Here is a 19,837-nt window from a genome sequence, read left to right as displayed (position 1 = left end):
ACCCAGCGCATTTCTTAACTATATCTAGACCCATCCATTCCAGTTCCGAGTCTGATGATTCTACCCCATCTCCAAAAGCCATTTTCTTGAATAAATTCCACGACTCATCTTTAGATAAGCCAGGAAGATCATGGATAACCGATTTTGCATCCGTGACCTTCGCAACTGTGTGTGGCTACAAGTGGTTACAAGTATCTTGCTTCCCCGTTCACCACCCTCCAGCCAATCTCCAAGCTTCAACCATTTATTCCGATCTTCATTCCACAAGTCATCCAAAACAAGCAAGTATTTCTTCCTACTCAGAGTCTCATGAAGAAGACTCGGCAATTGATCATGATCATACCCTTGACAGTCAACTTTTGCAGATTTAAGAATATCTTTGATAATCGAATTCACATCAAAGACATCAGACACACACACCCACATCTTAAGCCCAAAATGTTCTTTTACCTCCCCATCGTTGTACACTAGTCGTGCAAGTGCAGTTTTTCCAAGACCTCCTTTACCAACGATGGCAACAACTGACACACTCCGGGTAGAGGAGGAATCAAACAATAGGTGTTTGATCTTTTTTCTGTCGTTTTCCCTGCCAATTATTGCTCTGTCGGGCGCGAAAATTTCAGTTTTCCTTCCTCTCCCAATGACTGTTGTTTCCTCACTCTGATGCTCCTCTAAATGGAACGTCCTATCATTTTTAATCCAATCCAGTTTCTTCCTAAGTTCCTTAATCTTATTAGTCACTTTGACGCGGTGTGCGAGCTGATTCGACTGAGAGAAGAAAAGCCGTACCGCTTTCGACATCTCGTTGCCGGGGGTGACCTTCCGCCTCAGATCTTCTGTGGCGACATCGTTGAGCAAGTCCTGGACGTCGTACAACACATCCTTGAGCCTCTTGGGCCAGAGGTTGACCTGGTTGTTATGCCATTGCCGGACGGTGCCCTTAAGGCTTTGGAGCTCATCCTGTGCGGTGCAGAGCAACTGGATCTGCTGAGAAGCGAAGGACCCTCCAAGTTCCGCCATTTCGGATGCAAGGCTTTTCAGTATGTTAGTGGCAAGGCTGAAGAGAACTGTTTCCGCCATTTCCAAAGGCAAAAGCTGGGGCTCAGAAGTGTGTTGCAGAGCCGATGCTTTTGTTGGGAGACAATGGTTGGGTGGCGCCTGATGATCAACTTCAGGCACAAATACATAGCAAGTCCAACGGCATCATAATGTTACTTCATCCTCAGTTAATCCACCAGATGAAATGGCATAACTTGCAGCAGAGGAAAAGAATAGCGTGTAAGAGTCCTTGTACTACCTGCGGCTACCAATATGGATTCCACTCTGAAACCAGTCCATACGATGCATCCGAGCATCTCAGCTAATATCAAGGATTCCTACGAACAAAGCATGCCACCCTGAAAAGGAATATTTAACATATCAGGACACTCCTAGCAATATTCTTTCAAAAGCTAGTGTCATATCAGATTTTAACCAAACAAATTTCGTGGATTGCACTCTGAATTAATAGCATGGTGACCACTCGAGGAAGGCGGCAACTTCATAAACAAGTAAGCTCATATGTAGCCCTTGCTACCGCCCTGCCCTCGCCGAGAAGGGTAGGCCAAGGTGGGGGGAATAGTTGGCAGGGGTCGCCGGACCCGGCGAATATTATCCTGCGATGGTGCATATCTAAGTAGCCTCAAATATATCAGTTACACATTCATATGTTTCCAGAATTTTTTTAATATACTACATAAATAAAAGTATTGCAACATTGTGAATATTTTAATTTAATTTTTCAGCTGAAATTGATGATATTTTACATTTGCTTTAACGTCATGATAGTTAACATAGGGCTGATTGATTAGATTTTTGCGTTTATAATTCTTTTCTCAAGGGTTAACTTATATGTGAAAAATAGGAATATGTTACATGATCTTTCACGTATAGGATTCCAGTTTTGGAATTGCTACAACTTTAATTAGTCACTATATAATTAGTTATTAATTTATGAGCTCTTCCGATATAGAGTGCACCAATCACGTTTCTGCATAAAAGTGGAAAAAAGAACTCTCTTGTAAGGAATGAAGGAAATAATTTTGGGTTTTCTCTCGTTAGGAAAGTAATTAATTACTTATGGTTTTTAATTAATACATGTATACAATCAATTAACTATATTTTATTTTCCATCACGCTTCATTTTATAAAATATAATGTCCCAATGATCAAGTAAACATTTATGGCCTCTTCACGTGTCTCATGGGCCACAGTGGTTAACTTACAGGTGAGGCAACCAGGAAAACGTTAACAAGTGCTTGTTTGATATAATCTTGGGGCAACTTTCACTTAAAAGAGAACTCATTTCTCGACAACCTTCATGTCCCTTGTGTTTGACTTCTTCTCTAAATCAACAATGACGGATATCCAATATCATCACTAAATAACCACGTAAAGTGAACTTCATCAAGACCCAACTCGCTCAAGTACGGTAATACCTGGTAACAGCACACACAATGGTCACTAGTGCGGATCCCGAAAACGAGCGAGCGACCGAGTTGAGAGCGTTCAATGAGACGGAGGCCGGGATCAAAGGCCTCATGGACGCTGTGATCGCCAAAGTCCCCCGCATTTTCGTCCGGCCGCTTGATAGCATGGCCTGCAGCGACGATCGCGCGGACATCCCAGTGATCGACCTAGGATGCACGAACGTGGGCCCCGCCGGTCACCACGAGGCGGTGCGGAATATTGGGCAAGCACTGGAAAAATGAGGTTTCTTCTTGGTGATCAACAATGGGTTCCCCGAGAGCCTCTAGGAGGAGGTGATGGAGGGGTCGTGCGGGTTGTTCGAGCAGGAGACCGAGGCCAAGAATGGATTCTACACCGGAGATATTACGAAGAGGGTCATATACAACAGCAACATGGCCCTTTATAATTCGGCAGCAGCGGATTGGAGGGACAGTATATTTTGCTCCATGGGACCAGAGCCCTCCCCAGCCCGAAGAGTTGCCCGAAGCTTGCAAGTGAGCCAATATCTTCTCTTGCACTTTTCACCTTTCGTAAAGGTCAAATTCATGAACAAATTCGCAAAGTGAATCACCAAAGATAGTTCGTGGAAGAATTGCAGTAGTTCATATCGGTGCAAGGTAACTGCTTTTCGCTGTATAATACTAAATTGCTGTTGACACCTAAATTTTAATTTTAATTTATCATTTCATAAAAATGAGAATTAGTAATGGTTCTCAGAAAAATAATTTTATCATGCATAGCACATTTATTTTCCGTCAGTCAAAAGCATGTTATGGCATTTAGGGTCGGATGTCGGGTCAATTGAGATTAATTTAATAGGCGGCTGGACCGCACTAGTTTGCAAATTTCGAATGAGGCCCGGAGGGGATGCCGAATTTTTCATCATAATTTTGGACTTAAAACAGCCCGTTTGAGCTCTTAAAATTGCAAAAAGGCCTAAATTAATTATCCATTTGATTAGTTAAGGTCCAATTGGGTCCGGAATGACAAAATGAGCCCACAAAAGCCTAGGATTTTGGTCCAACTTGTGGGAGTCCTCATTTGGACGAAAATTCTAACTATTTTTAATAAATAGGACTCCTCAAAAGTTAGAATTTTCAATCCGACGATCAATATCTAATAAGAGTTTCTGAATCGAACGGTCGTCGGTAAACCCTACGCTTGTGTGCAACCCTTTGTTCTATAAATACACAGTTATGTCTAGGGTTTAAGGGGGTTCCACACGTTCGTAAAAGCCAGAATGTTGAGATACCGACCACGTTCACGTTTTGAGAGAGAGGATACGAAGAGAATTTTCTCTCCATCAAGCCACCCAAGGGATTCGATCCAACGTGGTCACAAGAGCTCGATCAAAGTCCAGGGGAGTTTGTTTGACGAATTCAACACCTTGATTTGGTGTCTCACGTGGAGCTACTGGCCAACGCCGTTTGCTGCACATCACCGCTGAATAGATTTTTTTTTTCCCTACTTGTGTCCACAGATCAGCCCCGTTTTGTTCACTGTTATTTGCTCGCTGTTCGGGGAGCATTTTAGCTGTTGTCCAGAGGTTAATTCTGCTGCAAATTAACATTTGAGACAGCACTGTTTCAAGGTGATTTTCAGGCGAATTCACAGCTTTAAAGTGCAGATTTTCAGGCTCAATTCAAGGTAATCTCTCTATACTTTTGTAGGTTTGATTTGATGACGCTTTGAGTTGAAAAACAAGCTGTTTTGCCACTGTTCACATGCTGTGTTTATTCTGTTTATGTGTTGTTTCGTCCGAATCGAGGCTGTTTTGCATGTTTGTGGTCACTAACCATGCAGATCTTTGCGGGAGCATAAATGTAAGTATTTTACTCGCTTTAGATGCTGTTGTGCATGGATTGAAGGCCGTCTACTTGCTATTCTTCGGCATGAACACTGAAAATTTCGGGAAAAAATTCAAGGAGCAAGTTTTGCATATCAAAACCCTAATTTTTATCATGGACTTTGAAAATCGGGTTTAATTGGATTCATTGGATATATTTTCAGAATAAAAAAAATCTAAATCTAAATTAGGAAATTTTATTTCCTAGTAGGCAACATCTATGTTAAGTTGGATAAACTTGTCCGTCGCCGTTCGGATACGACCTTCCAACTTATTAAAGATGGGAATTTAGTTAATCCGATCTATCGCCGTTTAGATCCGATTCGCTATCTTCAAAAAGCCGAATTTAGATTTATGAATATCCTTTTTTTTGAAAATTATGAGAGATTAGGATTTGATTTGGTTTGATCTAGATCGCTATCTTGAATTATCTAATTGGATTGATATTCTGTGATTGACACGAATCTTGTCCGTTTTAAATTTCCCGATAGACTTAAAAGAATTCCTAAAATTTAGTGAGATATGGTTTCTTAGAAACCATGTCTAATTAAATCTTTAGGAAGATAAAGTTTCTTAAAAACTTTATCTCACTAAGTTTATCTTGAAAATCTAGGTTAAGAGAATCAAATCAAAATGTCCTTAATCCGGTCGAAAATTCAAAGAAAAGGAACGAAAATCAGTTCATTGTCATCTTGTGTGATTTCATGCATATCTCATCTTATTTACGAAAAAATTACAAAAAATCTCATGCATATCTTCATGTTATTTTTTCATATATCTCACGTTCCATGCATATCTATGCTTGCATTATTTCATTTATCTTGCCAAATTCACTTCATATATTTTCGAGTATCCCATCTTGCATTCCACATTTTCAAAATCAATTGCATATCTTTGAATAATCTTTAGTTTCATGCATATTATACTGCCAAAAATAAAAAATCTGCTCACGTCATATCTTACATCACATCTTCGAATGTCATCTAAGCTTATCATCCATTTTTTTTCTTTCTTTTTTTCCTTTTTTCTTTTTCTTTTAAATTAGCATATATCATCCATGCATTCATTTTTTTTTTTTGTTTATCCCATTGGTTGTCTTCCATATTCTGAAAATAACATTTTCCATATCTACATATCATATAATGTCACATATCATGTGTTGCATGCTCACGTTTTTGTTTATTATATTTATCGTGTCATTCGTATGTCACGTAGCGCCATGTTTAGACCATCCATTTTAGGCCAGTTAAAACTAGTTCATTTGTTTAAACCATTTAACCTAAAGTTGCATTACTAGTTAGTTAATTAAACTTTGCATAACATTGTTTGTCTTGCATTTTTGCATGAGCATATTGCATTGCTATTTGGGTAAAATTCATTGTCGTTGCAAGCATACATTCATTGCATTCATCTAAATAAGTAAAAACACCAAAAAACCACTCCATCATTTTGAATTTTAAAGTGAACTCAATCAAGTTGTCAAATCTAGATTTTCATGGATTTAAGGTACCGAAAGGGCATTAGCTTTAATTAGTTAATGTAATCAAGTCCCCAAATCCACAATTTCTGGTTTGTAGAAATAAGAATAGTCCTCCCGCTATTTTTATTTAGGTTTCTAATCAACCTACCCAAAATGGTTAGTGGCGACTCCGAATTCTAAATCATTCTAATTAACCAAAGTTGCGAATTGGTAGGGCTTGGGAAAGCCCGTATTAGGTTGGTCATTAAATTAGCCTGATAATCCATTAGCCTAAAAATCTGATTTTTAGGTCGCGACAATTGCCTTTTTTTTTTTCCCCCTCCTTTAATCGGGGGCTAAACTAGCAAGTGTATGAAACTTGAGTTATTCAAGTACCTTGCCATTGAAACAGTGGGAATAGGGGTTGAACACTCGGGAAATGCAAGTGCCCCGTCCTTCGTTCGATCGGGTAAAGCAATTGCTGCTGCTGAATGCATTTGATACTTCTCGCCTAGGTTCCACTGCACATCATGACATATAAGCTTGCATCGAGTCTCAATCAACGAAATGGATCGGTAAGGCGATCCTCAACGATTGATCGCTTTCACTTCTAAATTCACATTGGACATGATTTTCCTTTATTTGCATTCTAGCAATAGCAGTACCAAGCTTTTGCCCTCGAATTGATACGTAATAGCAACACACTTTATGTTGTTCTCTGGGAATCCATCCGACCATACTTTTAAGGCAATTCCAGTTCAGTTTTCTGATGCATCGAAAATTTTCTGGTAGAGAAATGCTGATGGAGTACTAAAAGCATGTGATGAGACTAGGCTCTCATCTGTTTGAGCTCTTATCAGAAGCACTCGGACTCCACCCAAATCACTTGAAGGACATCGAGTGTGGAAAGGGACACTCGATCATTTGCCACTAGTGTCCACCATGCCGCCAACCCGAGTTCACCCTGGGTGTCACAAAGCATTCAGACAATGACTTCCTCACAATTCTCCTTCAAGATCAAATCGGAGGACTTCAAGTGCTTCATGAGAACCAGTGGATCGATGTTCCTCTAAGTCTTGGAGCACTAGTTATCAACATCGGATATCTTTTGCAGGTAAGTAGCTTTGGCTAGCTATCATTGTTCATTTCCGAGCTTCTCTGAAACCGTGTTTTGATTGGTTGACACACTGCGATCCTCTTCTCGCCCTTATTGCTGTACTTTTTCATATGCTAAGCTAGTTAAAGAGCTCTTGAGAATTTACCATGGCATCTTCCCCGTAGCAATAACATAATGTCTTCATAATCTGCACTTTTCTTTGTAGGATGAATCTGCATTTACCATAAATGCCTTGCTCATCAAGTATACTAACAGAACTATTTGACTAATCCAAACTTGATTCAAACTTGGTTGTACCATGCTAGCCGCACATTGACAGATTCAAAATTGTCTAAACGAGAGAGATCTATGTACAGCACTTCTCACGGGAGCGGTCTATGAGGGCCCTAGCACTTTTCACAGCACCGAGTCATGGCAAACAAGAGCGGCCCGAGAGTGTCGGTGGCGTGCTTTTTCGGCCACACTCCTCAGCCATCATTGAGGCTGTATGGACCCATCAAGGAATTAACATCAGCAGAAAACCCACCAATCTACAAGGAGACTACACTTCCAAACTACACAACCAATTACATTTCCAAGGGTGTATATGGAACTTCTGGCCTTCCCGATTTCAAGCTGTAGACAGGAAGATAAGGAGATAATGGACATTCATGGTATGGGATTTCTCTTCATGGTGTCAGCAGAGGGGCGACTTTTTTACACGGTTTTCTTCAAGTTCGTATTTGAAAATAAAACTCTGTCCGTAGGTTCATCTATGTAAAACAACCAAAAAACAAGATCGCTCGGTAACTTACGCATATAGTGCTTCATTTGATAGCAGCAACACAACTCTCAAAAACTAAGATGCTTTTCAAACAAAAGCAGAACCTAAAAAAAAACACAAAACAGAGGGAGAGGAAGATTAACGCATGCCCTCTTAAATGGAAATAAAAGATGCTATCTTTAGATGAAACTGTATTGAATACCGGTACGACAGTTAAAACACTAATCTACCACGAGAAAAAATTGCACTTTCGGCAACATTTCTGTTTGGTTCAGCTTCGAATTCCACTTTTGTATATTGCCGACAAAGCAAAAACCTATGTACACTTAGATTTTCTATGAAACAAGAGGTTTCCATTACGACAAGACGATATCAAAAACTTAATTGATCAAATCGAGTGAGCATCACATTAGGATGATGCAATGATTGATCCAAGGCTACGACAAATCAAATTGTCCCGTCATCCATCGATGTTCAGCTCTATCCTAACGGATTTCTTTTCCATAAATTGCAAAATTTGTGTACTAGCCGCCTGGTCCCCCAAAGAATCAGCCATTATTAAACAGCATTGTCATTTTCCCAGCACGTGGTAGCTCATAAAGTAAGACTTTCTCCTTCCAATTTTATGGACCTCATAGAGTCAAATCCTCCTAATGTGATATCATTGTTCTCCTCTCCATCTCTCAGCTATAAAAATAGCTGCTACGCCTCCACAACATTCAATTCATAATCCAAACTAGCAAATTCACATTCACAGTGACATTGAATTGCGGGAGAGAGAGAGAGTGGAACAATGACTACCATTGATTTGGCCTCCGACTCCGGCGAACAGAGCTATGACAGAACGAGCGAGCTGAAAGCGTTCGACGACTCGAAAGCCGGCGTCAAAGGCCTTGTCGACGCCGGAATCACCGAAATCCCCCGAATCTTCATCCGACCGCAGGAGACATCCGAAAAGAGCTCCAAATCGGGCGGAAACTCCGAGAATCCCAGCGTCCCGATCATCGACCTAGGAGGAATCCAACGAGACCCGGCCAAGAGGAAGGAGGCGATCGAGAGAATGCGACGCGCGTCGGAGACGCTGGGGTTCTTCCGGGTGGTGAATCACGGGGTTCCGGTGACCGTGATGGAGGAGATGAAGGAGGGGGTGAGGAGGTTCTACGAGCAAGACGATGAGGCAAAGAAGGTGTTCTACACGCGCGACATAATGAGGAAGGTGGTGTACAACAGCAATTTCGACCTGTACACGGCATCGGTGGCGAACCGGAGAGACACTTTCTTCAGCTACATGGCGCCGAGCCCGCTGGCCGGCGGCGGCCTAAGCCTTTCGCAGAACGGTTTGATTTTTTTAATACAAAAATAAAAATTACAGCCAAAAGTTCTTTACAATTTTTTTACTACTTAACTTATGATTACTTTACAACAAATATTTTATCAAACACAATTCGCATTTTTTCAAAGCCCCTCGGGCTAAGGGTCTTTGCATTTTCCCCGAGCTCATTTCCAAAGTCGAACCAAATGCAGCCTCTATATTTCTATAGAAAATGGATCAATGTCTATTGTGCCAGAAATTTCTAAAAATTGGATAACAAATTCCAACTCATAGCTTGTGTGGTCAAAGATGATGAGGCTGTTTGCAATTTTCTGATTTCTTCTTCAACTTCATCGCTTACTGTCATTTGAAGCCGTTCGCTTCCGAGATGCCCTTTTCCAATGCACCGGCGTTTGGCAGGCGACGCGTAGAAAAAGCCAAACTCATATCTTCAAAGTCAGACGAACTTGCCATGCCAAAATCGCCCGTCGCTTCTTGGCCTTGTTCTGGAATTCCAGTCACTTTCGTGGGGATGCAACATGTATAATTGTTACCCTTTCCTCTCACTGCTCTTGGACCCAGTCATTCAATTGGCTAAATCCACCCCTCAATTGGCTTCATTTACACCCTTGACTGTTAGAATGACAGAAATACCAAATCCGAATTGCTCTCCCCGAATATAGAGGTGGCAAAATGCGACCACATCCGAAATAGATCCAACCCTACACAAGTAGACTACAAAAAATCGGCAACTCGTGACCAAATCGAATTCTGCCCAATGGAAAGGGAATTTACAAATAAAAAGATGAGCAGCATGTACAAATTTTATGCAGTGTGAAAGACTCCTGGGGTCCCCAAACAGAGGGACTAAAAGAGAAAAGAGAGGATAGACCCGAAAAGCTCGAACTTTATTTGTTATTCGTTGACCAAAAATATATTTTTCATCCATTCATTCATGTAAATTGGATGAACGATCATTTTTATTGATTTTCCGTGAAACATTTGCATCCCAAGGGACTTAACTTTGTTGATGTTTAGAGTCAGAGAGAAATAACGACAGAGTGTTTATGGTGGCTCAACCCAAACGAGGGTTGTATAATATGTATTTATATGAGTGAGTAATTACAATAAGGGTATAAATAAATACAACTACAGAAATACCCCAATATACATATAGTTACATGCTAATACTCCCCCTCAATCCAAAGTAGGTGTAACAACCGAGAGATTGGATCTCAATAGCGCATGACGCAGACTAGGTAACCCCTTTGTAAATATGTCGGCCAGCTGATCCGCAGAGGGCATGTAGCGAACACGTAGATCACCGGAAGCAACCCGTTCTCGAACAAAGTGAAAATCCAACTCAATGTGTTTAGTGCGAACATGAAATACGAGATTGAGTGCAAAATATGTGGCAGAGATGTTGTCACAATAAACAGTGAGAGGAGTAGAAAGTGGTACTTCAAGCTCACGAAGTAAATGCCGAATCCAAATGGTCTCCGCAACACAATGAGCGACAGCACGATACTCAGCCTTTGTGCTAGAACGAGCCACAATGGGTTGCTTCTTGGCACTCCATGAAACAAGATTAGTGCCTAGAAATACACAAAAACCTGATGTGGAACGTCGTGTATCAGAACACCCGGCCCGGTCTGCATCCGCATAAGCTGTTAATAAAGTGGGAGAACATCGCTCAATGAGTAATCCATGTGTAGATGTGCCAGCTAAATATCGGTATATACGCTTGACGGCTTGCAGATGAGGTAATGTGGGTTGATGCATGAATTGGCTAACCAAGTTCACAGCAAAACTAATATCGGGTTTAGTCATGGACACATACTGTAAAGCACCAACCATCCGTCGATATAGCATTGGAGAAGCGAGAAGCTCACCATCATCAATAGACAACAGAGTTTTCGATGCCAAGGGAGTAGATACAGGCTTTACCTTAACAAGGTCAAACTTGCGCAAAAGGCTATCAACATACTTAGCTTGAGATAAAAGCATACCGTTAGATCGGTGATGAGCCTCAATGCCAAGAAAATAGTGAAGTTGTCACGCCCCGACTCTCGAGCCCGCGACATCCCTACCAAACCGCTACGAGGTCACGAAGGATAACGTCCCGGGCGCGTTATCGACCTTTCGGATATATACGCATGCGGAAACGATTTACTTCCAAACAACATATAAACAAGCGGGGATAGCATAGTAGGAGATACATACCAAGGAAAATAGTCAAAAGTAACATCCACAGTTACCGGACAGTAGATGAGTCTTAACCTTACCGAGCTACAGAAATACATACAACCCCATACTTCGGGGGAGCTCACTAATACCTCAAAAGGTTACTAGGTCAGATAAGGTTTACTTCTCATCTACTCCAAAAGACTACCCTCATAACCTGGCCTTGGTATCCATAAAGCTCCATCACTTGGGACCCGAAAAATGGTTCCCACAACGGGGTGAGATATAAATCTCAGTGAATCAAGCCTAAGCTCGGTTAGGACACCGATTCGCCTAAAACATCCTAACCACGAGGATTATAACACCACGATATAACCATAAATCCAACAATCATATCACATCACAATAATCACCCACATGCATACGTACCGGCCTTCACCCACACATAATGCAATGCTTGACTCCACTCAACAGCCATATCAAACCACCAACTGAACACGCATCACACTCACAAGCGTGCACTGGACACCACACAAGTCCATTTATTAACGATGATCGCGCCCTCGGCGCCACAGTGATGAGGATCTACGCGGCCGGCGTGATCGACTCTCACAAATAATGCGCTCCCGCATTCTTCCGGCGAGACCGGGCTACGTTCCTTTTCCCTCTCGGCAACGGCTACTACAAGCGGTGTATCCAGTGCACTCTGCACGGCACGGCAAGTAGGCATCCCTATACGGGGCGTCGGTCCATCACAAGCTGCGACCGGCATCCGATAATCCCTTAAAACCGTACGTACCATACGGGGCATGAATTATCGTGCTTCTGGCAAGTCGTGTGGTTCCATAAAAATGGTACGGTGTGTACTATGAGTACAGACGAACTTGCCAGGAAAACCCATCATCGTTCCTTTATATGACCATACAAGACACCCGACACATCAATCAATTTATTCTCTTTGATTTAGGCCGGATGCTCACACAGACGTGCTCAAAGACTCGGCCCAAGGCCATTTTCATGCTAAAATATGTCTTTGATCTTGCACACGGTCATATGCATATGCAGACTGCCAAATAGACACTGCAAAGTCACACGGGACAATTAATTCCCAAACAAACACAAAATCACTCAACGAGCACTTAGAGTACTCAAATCAACATTTCAACACGGCGATCCGCCCAAACAAAGTCATCAATTCAACACGAATTAACCAATTCGATTAGGCCACATAAAGGCTCAATTTCGTGCCAGAGTCATTAATTAGCCAATTCGATTTATAATTGCCAATCGATCGCTCGTCTTTAACCTATCGCTCGCTCGCGATCAAATCACAACATATAGTCAAATTCATTTAACAACAATTAGCCACAGACAATTCTAATTTAATCGATTATGGCCATTTACCCTAAACCGGGTTTCTAACTAATCCGACCATAATCAAACCTACCTAAATTCCCTACCGACTAGCTAACTAATTCTAGGCGCAATTAGCGCCCTAACCAAGGATTAGGGTCAACTCACAAATTTAATAGCTCGGGCGGTCTCAACTCGAGCGACGGCGATACGAACTCGGCCCGGCCCAACGACGATCGGAGAATCTTGAAAATTCCTCGGCACGAACTTTGGGACCGGCGTCGAAAATCACTGTTCACCGCCGGAGTACTGTTCACACTGTTACTTGTTCACACCCGAAACACTTGTTCGCGAGGTACCGTTCAGTCGACACTTTGTTCACGCCCGGCCGGTGGCACTATTCATGCCGGTTCTTGTTCATGACCGGTGAATCACTGTTCACTAGGTAGTGTTCACGAGATCACTGTTCACCGTTCTTGTTCACGTAGTCTTGTTCACGCACTGTTCACCCGAACGGAAAATTCGTCTCCACGCTCTCGGGACTACGGCGAAGGCTGCGATTTCGGCCGCGGAACACCCGGATTCGGTGGGTCTCGGGCAAGGATCAAAGGAGGCCGAGGTGAAGGGGCTCGGGTCGGCGTCGGGTTGAGATCTCGGGTGGGTGCGGCTCGGGAAGACCACGGCTCGGGGTGAGGTCGCGCGCCGCGGGGCTGGTCTCGGGCCGGAGTGGCGGCGACGCGAGGTCGAGGTGCGGTGGAGGTTGGCTCGGAAGAGAGACGAGGGTGACGAGGCGACGAGCTACGGCCTCGGGCGCCGGGGATGCGAGGTGACGGTGGCTCACGGATCGGGGTTGGGTTGGCAACGGCGGCGACGCAAGGCGGAGCTGCGGTGGTGGCTAGTGGGTGACGAAGTGGCGCGGCGATGGAGTTGGCCGGGCGAAGCAGCTGCAGCTTCGGTTCTTGGTGGGGGGCGTCGCACAAAAACCAGAGGAGGAAAGGAAGAAGAAGGAAGAAGAAGGAAGAAGAACGGGAGGAGGGGAGTGGTCTGGTCGCAAAAAGGAGAAGAAGAAGAATAAGAAGAAGAAGAAAGGAAGCACATGGGGGGGGGCAAGTGGCGGACAAAGGAATAAAAAAAGAGGGGGAGAGAGAGAGAGAAAAAGAGAGAGTTGGTGGGGAGGGGGTGGGTGTCACAACTCTCCCCACCTTAGGAAATTTCGTCCCCGAAATTACAAGACGATCACGACTCCTCAAAAAGATACGGATAGCTACTTAACATAACTTCTTCGTTCTCCTATGTAGCTCCTTCGGTTCCGTGGTGTTGCCAAACCACTTTGACTAGCGGAATCGTCTTACTCCGGAGCACTTGTACTTTCCTATCCACGATCCCGACCGGCCGTTCCACGTACGCGGCTCGCTCATCTAGCTCGATTTCTTCATAACTTAGCACATGAGCGGGGTCTGGTTCATACTTTCTTAACATAGACACGTGGAATACATTATGCACTCGAGCCGATCTTGGCGGTAACGCAAGACGATATGCGAGATTTCCAATCCGCTCCAAAATCTCAAAAGGCCCAACATACCCGGGGCTCAACTTTCCCTTTTTGCCAAAACGGGATGTCCCTCTCATAGGCGACACCTTCAGAAAAACATGATCGCCCACTTGGAATTCAAGAGGCCTGCGCCTCCTATCTGCATAACTCTTCTGACGACTACGAGCGGTCCTCGATCTGTCTCTGATAATCTTGACAGCTTCCATAGACTCTTGTACTAACTCGGGACCGGTGATTTTTCTTTCGCCTACTTCATCCCAACAAACCGGCGTCCCGCACGCTCTGCCATACAATGCTTCGAATGGCGCCATTTTGATACTCTGCTGAAAACTATTATTGTAGGCGAATTCAACCAAATGCAACTGCTCTTCCCAACTACCCTTAAAATCCAAAACGCAAGCTCTCGGCATGTCTTCAAGCGTCCGAATCGTCCTTTCGGACTAGCAATCTGTCTGTGGATGATAGGCTGTCTTGAATTGCAGTTTTGTCCTCAATGTATTCTGTAAGCTCTTCCAAAATGTGGTAGTGAATTTGGGATCACGATCCGAAGTGATCGTCACCGGCACTCTATGCGATCGTACTATATGTTGCACATACAAGTCAGCATACCCGTCCAAAGTGAAGTCTTTTCGCACGGTAATAAAATGAGCAGACTTCGTCAATCTGTCTACCACAACCCAAATGGAATCATTGCCTCTCTGACTTCTTGGCAGTCCCATAACAAAATCCATTGTGATATGCTCCCATTTCCACTCTGGAATTTCTAGTGGTTGCAGCAATCCACCAGGTTTACAGATCTGCGCCTTAACTTGCCGGCACGTCGGGCACTTCGCTACACGCTTAGCTATATCACCCTTCATACCATTCCACCAAAAATGTTATCTCAAATTCTGATACATCTTTTTGCTAACACGATTAATACTATAGCTACTACAATGGGCTTCTGACAAATTTTTTGCCTTATCCAAAGCAAGACTCTCATGGTCATTATTTTCAGAAACTATGTGTCCCCTCTATGCTTCCGATGCGCACTCTGATCACGTGCCTTTCTTTAATTGCCACATCTCACAATCTTAACCTTATTCTAGGTCATCACCGATCTTAGTAACTTAAAGACTTGATCGGCAATCCCCACTATATCACCCACTCATAACTTGCCAGATCGAACCTTTATTATTTGTCTCTACAATCCTTCGTTCCGTCTGTTTGCCTATGGTTCCATTGGTTACAGTCATCAAATGTTATACACTTCCCCATGACAATGTTGGGTCGCTAATCAACTAGCTCGTAGGGTCTCCAATCATTTCAAGCTTATCCTATTCACACATCGGAGGCCCTTTCCGACCTACTCTCGGAGGTACAACCCGACCTTTACTAATAAGGTATCACTCAATCGTGGCTTCTCCACCTACTCACAATCTTTCATATGACACTCAAGACACAATGTTATGCACTCTCAAAAGTATTTTCACTTCAATCCTTATCATTTCGAACTTTCTAACTCCACAAGCGACCGATACTTCTCGGAGATCCATTTCCTAAGATCAATCTATGACCTCATGTCACGGTCCAAATAACTCTCGTATACATTCAATTACATTGCATGCTAGTCCAAGTGACTACTTTCTCGTTAATCAGTATCGCCAATAAAATCCACAACCTAAGTCATCAATGTGCCACATCAATTCAGACCTATAATCCACAATTATCGGTCACCATGATCTTTCCCAATAGGTTCACCACCAAAATGCCGCACAGATTCAGACTTATAATCCCTAATTAATCACCCCAATCATTCCAACAGGCTAACCACCAAACTTCAACGATTTAAGTCTAGATCCTCGCCTTCCCAACTTATATAATCCCTAATTAATCACCCCAATTATTCCAACAAGCTAACCACCAAACTTCAACGATTTAAGTCTAGATCCTCGCCTTCCCAACTTATCACCCAATCTATTGTTAATCACTATGGTATATCATCGGGTTTGGTCGTTGACAAGTCAATATTATGATCATCTAATCCATCCGAACCTTTGTCCAAGCGTTTCTTGCTTGCTTCCTAAACCTCACATCAACCATTAATTAGGGTCTTTTCATAACAATCGATATCTAAAACAATTAGGAACCAACATAATTTCAAGCCTATGATCCACCAAAATCAATCCTCAAACTTCACATCCAAAGCCATTGATATGTCATTTCGATCTTAACCTATCGTTCATAAGTAAATCATTAAACCTCAAACATATTCACCACTCAAATCCACACTTAAAGCTCTCTGCTTCTATTCACTTCCTTGCAAGCCTCAATCACATTACTACTATCGTCGCCAGGTATCCTTGACCTCTACTTTCCAACAAGCGTATCGCTTCCAAAGATGAAACCAACAGCATCGAGGTCCCACCTCGACCTCTAACAAACTCAAAGCTACCTCCACTAGGCGGGTTAAATTGTACAACCTTACGACTACAATCCACTATGCCTTTTTGCCTTGTCAACCCATCCATTCCAACACTCGGATCAAAGTCAAACATTTCTAGCACGGTCGGGTCTATCTTACCCTTATGACCATCTATGACCAGCTTACGGTTTAGCTAGCTTACAGCAGTAACTACGCTATCCTTTAAAGGCGTAGAAATCTTAAATACAACGTCCAAGGACAACAATTTCAATCTAGCCAACCCAACAAATTTAGCAGCCACAACCGAGTGTGTAGCACCCGGATCAAACAAAGCATATACGACATGGTTGTGCAAGAGGACCGTATACGTGACGGTCGGCGAATCCTTCGCCTCCTCCCGGGTGACAACGAATATCCGTCCTTGCGCCCGAGGTCTTTATTGGAAATTCTGTGGCGCATTTACGCTAAGTTGGCCTCCCAGCGACCTATTTTGCTGCTTTCGCGGGCAGTCCATCACTTGGTGACCCCGCTGGCCACATACAAAGCAAGCTCGCATCCCGAAAGGGCACGGAGCTGTTCCATGCCTCTGCTTACAAAAACGACACTCACCGATGGGGTTGTGTGTCGACTTGTTAATCACCCCTCGGCGATTGGGTGGAATGTAATGCCTACCACTAGGCATCGGCCTCTTGCCTTGCCGTCTATCTAATCGATTTGAGGGCGCAAATCGCGATCTAGATGCGGCGGCCCTTTCAGCCAAATCACGTTCCATCATCTGCGCCCTCTCATACGGATCATCATAGTCTTTCAAATTGAGCGGCACCAACACACTCTTGATTTCTGGTTTTAGTCCATCCCGGAATCTTCTTGTCCTATCCACGGGGTCCTCTATCATTCTTGGGGCATACTTTGACAGTTCAGCAAATCTTGCCTCATACTTATCCACTGACGATTGGTTACGGCGCAAGCGAAGGAACTCTGCCATCTTTTGTTCCCTTGTAGTATTCGAAAAGTACTTCCCTTTGAACGCTCCCACGAAAGTATCCCATATCGGGGTTATACCATTCGGAAAGACCCCGTCCTTAGTGGCTCTCCACCACGAACTTGTATTGTCCCGCAACGGATAAACAGCCCGAGTGACCTTATCTTCATCCGTACACCTTAGTAGGGCGAACGCTTTTTCCAGCTCCTCTATCCAAGAGGTAGCAGCCTCCGGATCTCCGCTTCCCGCAAACTTAGGCGGCTTCAGCTTAAGGAACTGTTCAACCAACTTTTGTGCTCGGCGTCCATCAATCGCCGCTCCAACTGGCACATTCCCTAGTGGTACTTCAGCGGCGGCAGCAGTATTTTGGTTCCTTACTAGCTGCCCCATTAGATTTCCAATGGATCCCGGTGCCTCGAGGATCCCATCAATCCTCGGATCCCGCCCGACAGGTCCGACTCGGGATGCCCTTTCACCTCCCAAGGTTCCAGCGATCGTCGGATCCCGTCCTACGAGCATAGCTGGATTCGATCTAACATTCCTAACTTGGGGTGCTCTTCCACCGCGTTTGCTCATCTTTGCAGGAAAATACGGAGTCCCGCCCACCCCATAGCAAACGCAATAAGAAGACAGCCCCAACAAGCTGGAACACGATAACAATCACATGCACAGCGCTTACGGTCCTACTAACTATCCCAATTTCCCAACGCACCTTATCACTCCGGGCCAATGACCGGATGGATCAGCCTGACCTTGCTCTGATACCACCTTGGGCGGGGATGTCACGCCCCGACTCTCGAGCCCGCGACATCCCTACCAAACCGCTACGAGGTCACGAAGGATAACGTCCCAGGCGCGTTATCGACCTTTCATATATATACGCATGCGGAAACGATTTACTTCCAAACAACATATAAACAAGCGGGGATAGCATAGTAGGAGATACATACCAAGGAAAATAGTCAAAAGTAACATCCACGATTCACGGACAGTAGATGAGTCTTAACCTTACCGAGCTACGAAAATACATACAACCCCATACTTCGGTGGAGCTCACTAATACCTCAAAAGGTTACTAGGTCGGATAAGGTTTACTTCTCATCTACTCCAAAAGACTACCCTCATAACCTGGCCTTGGTATCCATAAAGCTCCATCACTTGGGACCCGAAAAATGGTTCCCACAACGGGGTGAGATATAAATCTCGGTGAATCAAGCCTAAGCTCGGTTAGGACACCGATTCGCCTAAAACATCCTAACCACGAGGATTATAACACCACGATATAACCATAAATCCAACAATCATATCACATCACAATAATCACCCACATGCATACGTACCGGCCTTCACCCACACATAATGCAATGCTTGACTCCACTCAACAGCCATATCAAACCACCAACTGAACACGCATCACACTCACAAGCGTGCACCGGACACCACACAAGTCCATTTATTAACGATGATCGCGCCCTCGGCGCCACGGTGATGAGGATCTACGCGACCGGCGTGATCGACTCTCACAAATAATGCGCTCCCGCATTCTTCCGGCAGGACCGGGCTACGTTCCTTTTCCCTCTCGGCAACGGCTACTACAAGCGGTGTATCCAGTGCACTCTGCACGGCACGGCAAGTAGGCATCCCTATACGGGGCGTCGGTCCATCACAAGCTGCGACCGGCATCCGATAATCCCTTAAAACCGTACGTACCATACGGGGCATGAATTATCGTGCTTCTGGCAAGTCGTGTGGTTCCATAAAAATGGTACGGTGTGTACTATGAGTACAGACGAACTTGCCAGGAAAACCCATCATCGTTCCTTTATATGACCATACAAGACACCCGACACATCAATCAATTTATTCTCTTTGATTTAGGCCGGATGCTCACACGGACGTGCTCAAAGACTCGGCCCAAGGCCATTTTCATGCTAAAATATGTCTTTGATCTTGCACACGGTCATATGCATATGCAGACGCCAAATAGACACCTGCAAAGTCACACGGGACAATTAATTCCCAAACAAACACAAAATCACTCAACGAGCACTTAGAGTACTCAAATCAACATTTCAACACGGCGATCCGCCCAAACAAAGTCATCAATTCAACACGAATTAACCAATTCGATTAGGCCACATAAAGGCTCAATTTCGTGCCAGAGTCATTAATTAGCCAATTCGATTTATAATTGCCAATCGATCGCTCGTCTTTAACCTATCGCTCGCTCGCGATCAAATCACAACATATAGTCAAATTCATTTAACAACAATTAGCCACAGACAATTCTAATTTAATCGATTATGGCCATTTACCCTAAACCGGGTTTCTAACTAATCCGACCATAATCAAACCTA

General features: G+C 43.9%; 2 protein-coding genes, 1 long non-coding RNA gene and 1 pseudogene across 3 annotated transcripts in view; 1 reads left to right on the top strand and 3 right to left on the bottom strand.

The window, feature by feature from the left end:
- The window catches only part of LOC125314641 (putative disease resistance protein RGA4), a 233,081-nt gene that overhangs the window by 157,388 nt on the left and 55,856 nt on the right, over window positions 1-19,837 (bottom strand). The gene's annotated exons all lie outside the window — the stretch shown is intronic.
- LOC125316571 overlaps window positions 1-19,837 on the bottom strand; it is a 110,954-nt pseudogene that overhangs the window by 74,603 nt on the left and 16,514 nt on the right.
- Window positions 325-17,336, bottom strand: LOC125316662. Its single transcript, XR_007199760.1, has 3 exons — window positions 17,326-17,336; window positions 16,442-16,446; window positions 325-529 (listed from the first exon to the last, which is right to left on the bottom strand). It is a non-coding gene; the product is annotated as an uncharacterized LOC125316662 (long non-coding RNA).
- Window positions 2,635-6,871, top strand: LOC115730334 (1-aminocyclopropane-1-carboxylate oxidase homolog). The gene is made up of 2 exons (XM_048285231.1): window positions 2,635-3,002; window positions 6,606-6,871. Exons 1-2 carry the CDS (start codon window positions 2,805-2,807, stop codon window positions 6,660-6,662), a joined length of 255 nt encoding a protein of 84 aa, XP_048141188.1. The 5' UTR covers window positions 2,635-2,804; the 3' UTR covers window positions 6,663-6,871.

Source organism: Rhodamnia argentea, chromosome 1, assembly GCF_020921035.1.
Source record: "Rhodamnia argentea isolate NSW1041297 chromosome 1, ASM2092103v1, whole genome shotgun sequence".
NCBI classification, from domain to species: domain Eukaryota; kingdom Viridiplantae; phylum Streptophyta; class Magnoliopsida; order Myrtales; family Myrtaceae; genus Rhodamnia; species Rhodamnia argentea.
Note: the sequence above shows the minus strand (reverse complement) of the source record. Positions and strands in the feature narration are given on the sequence as shown.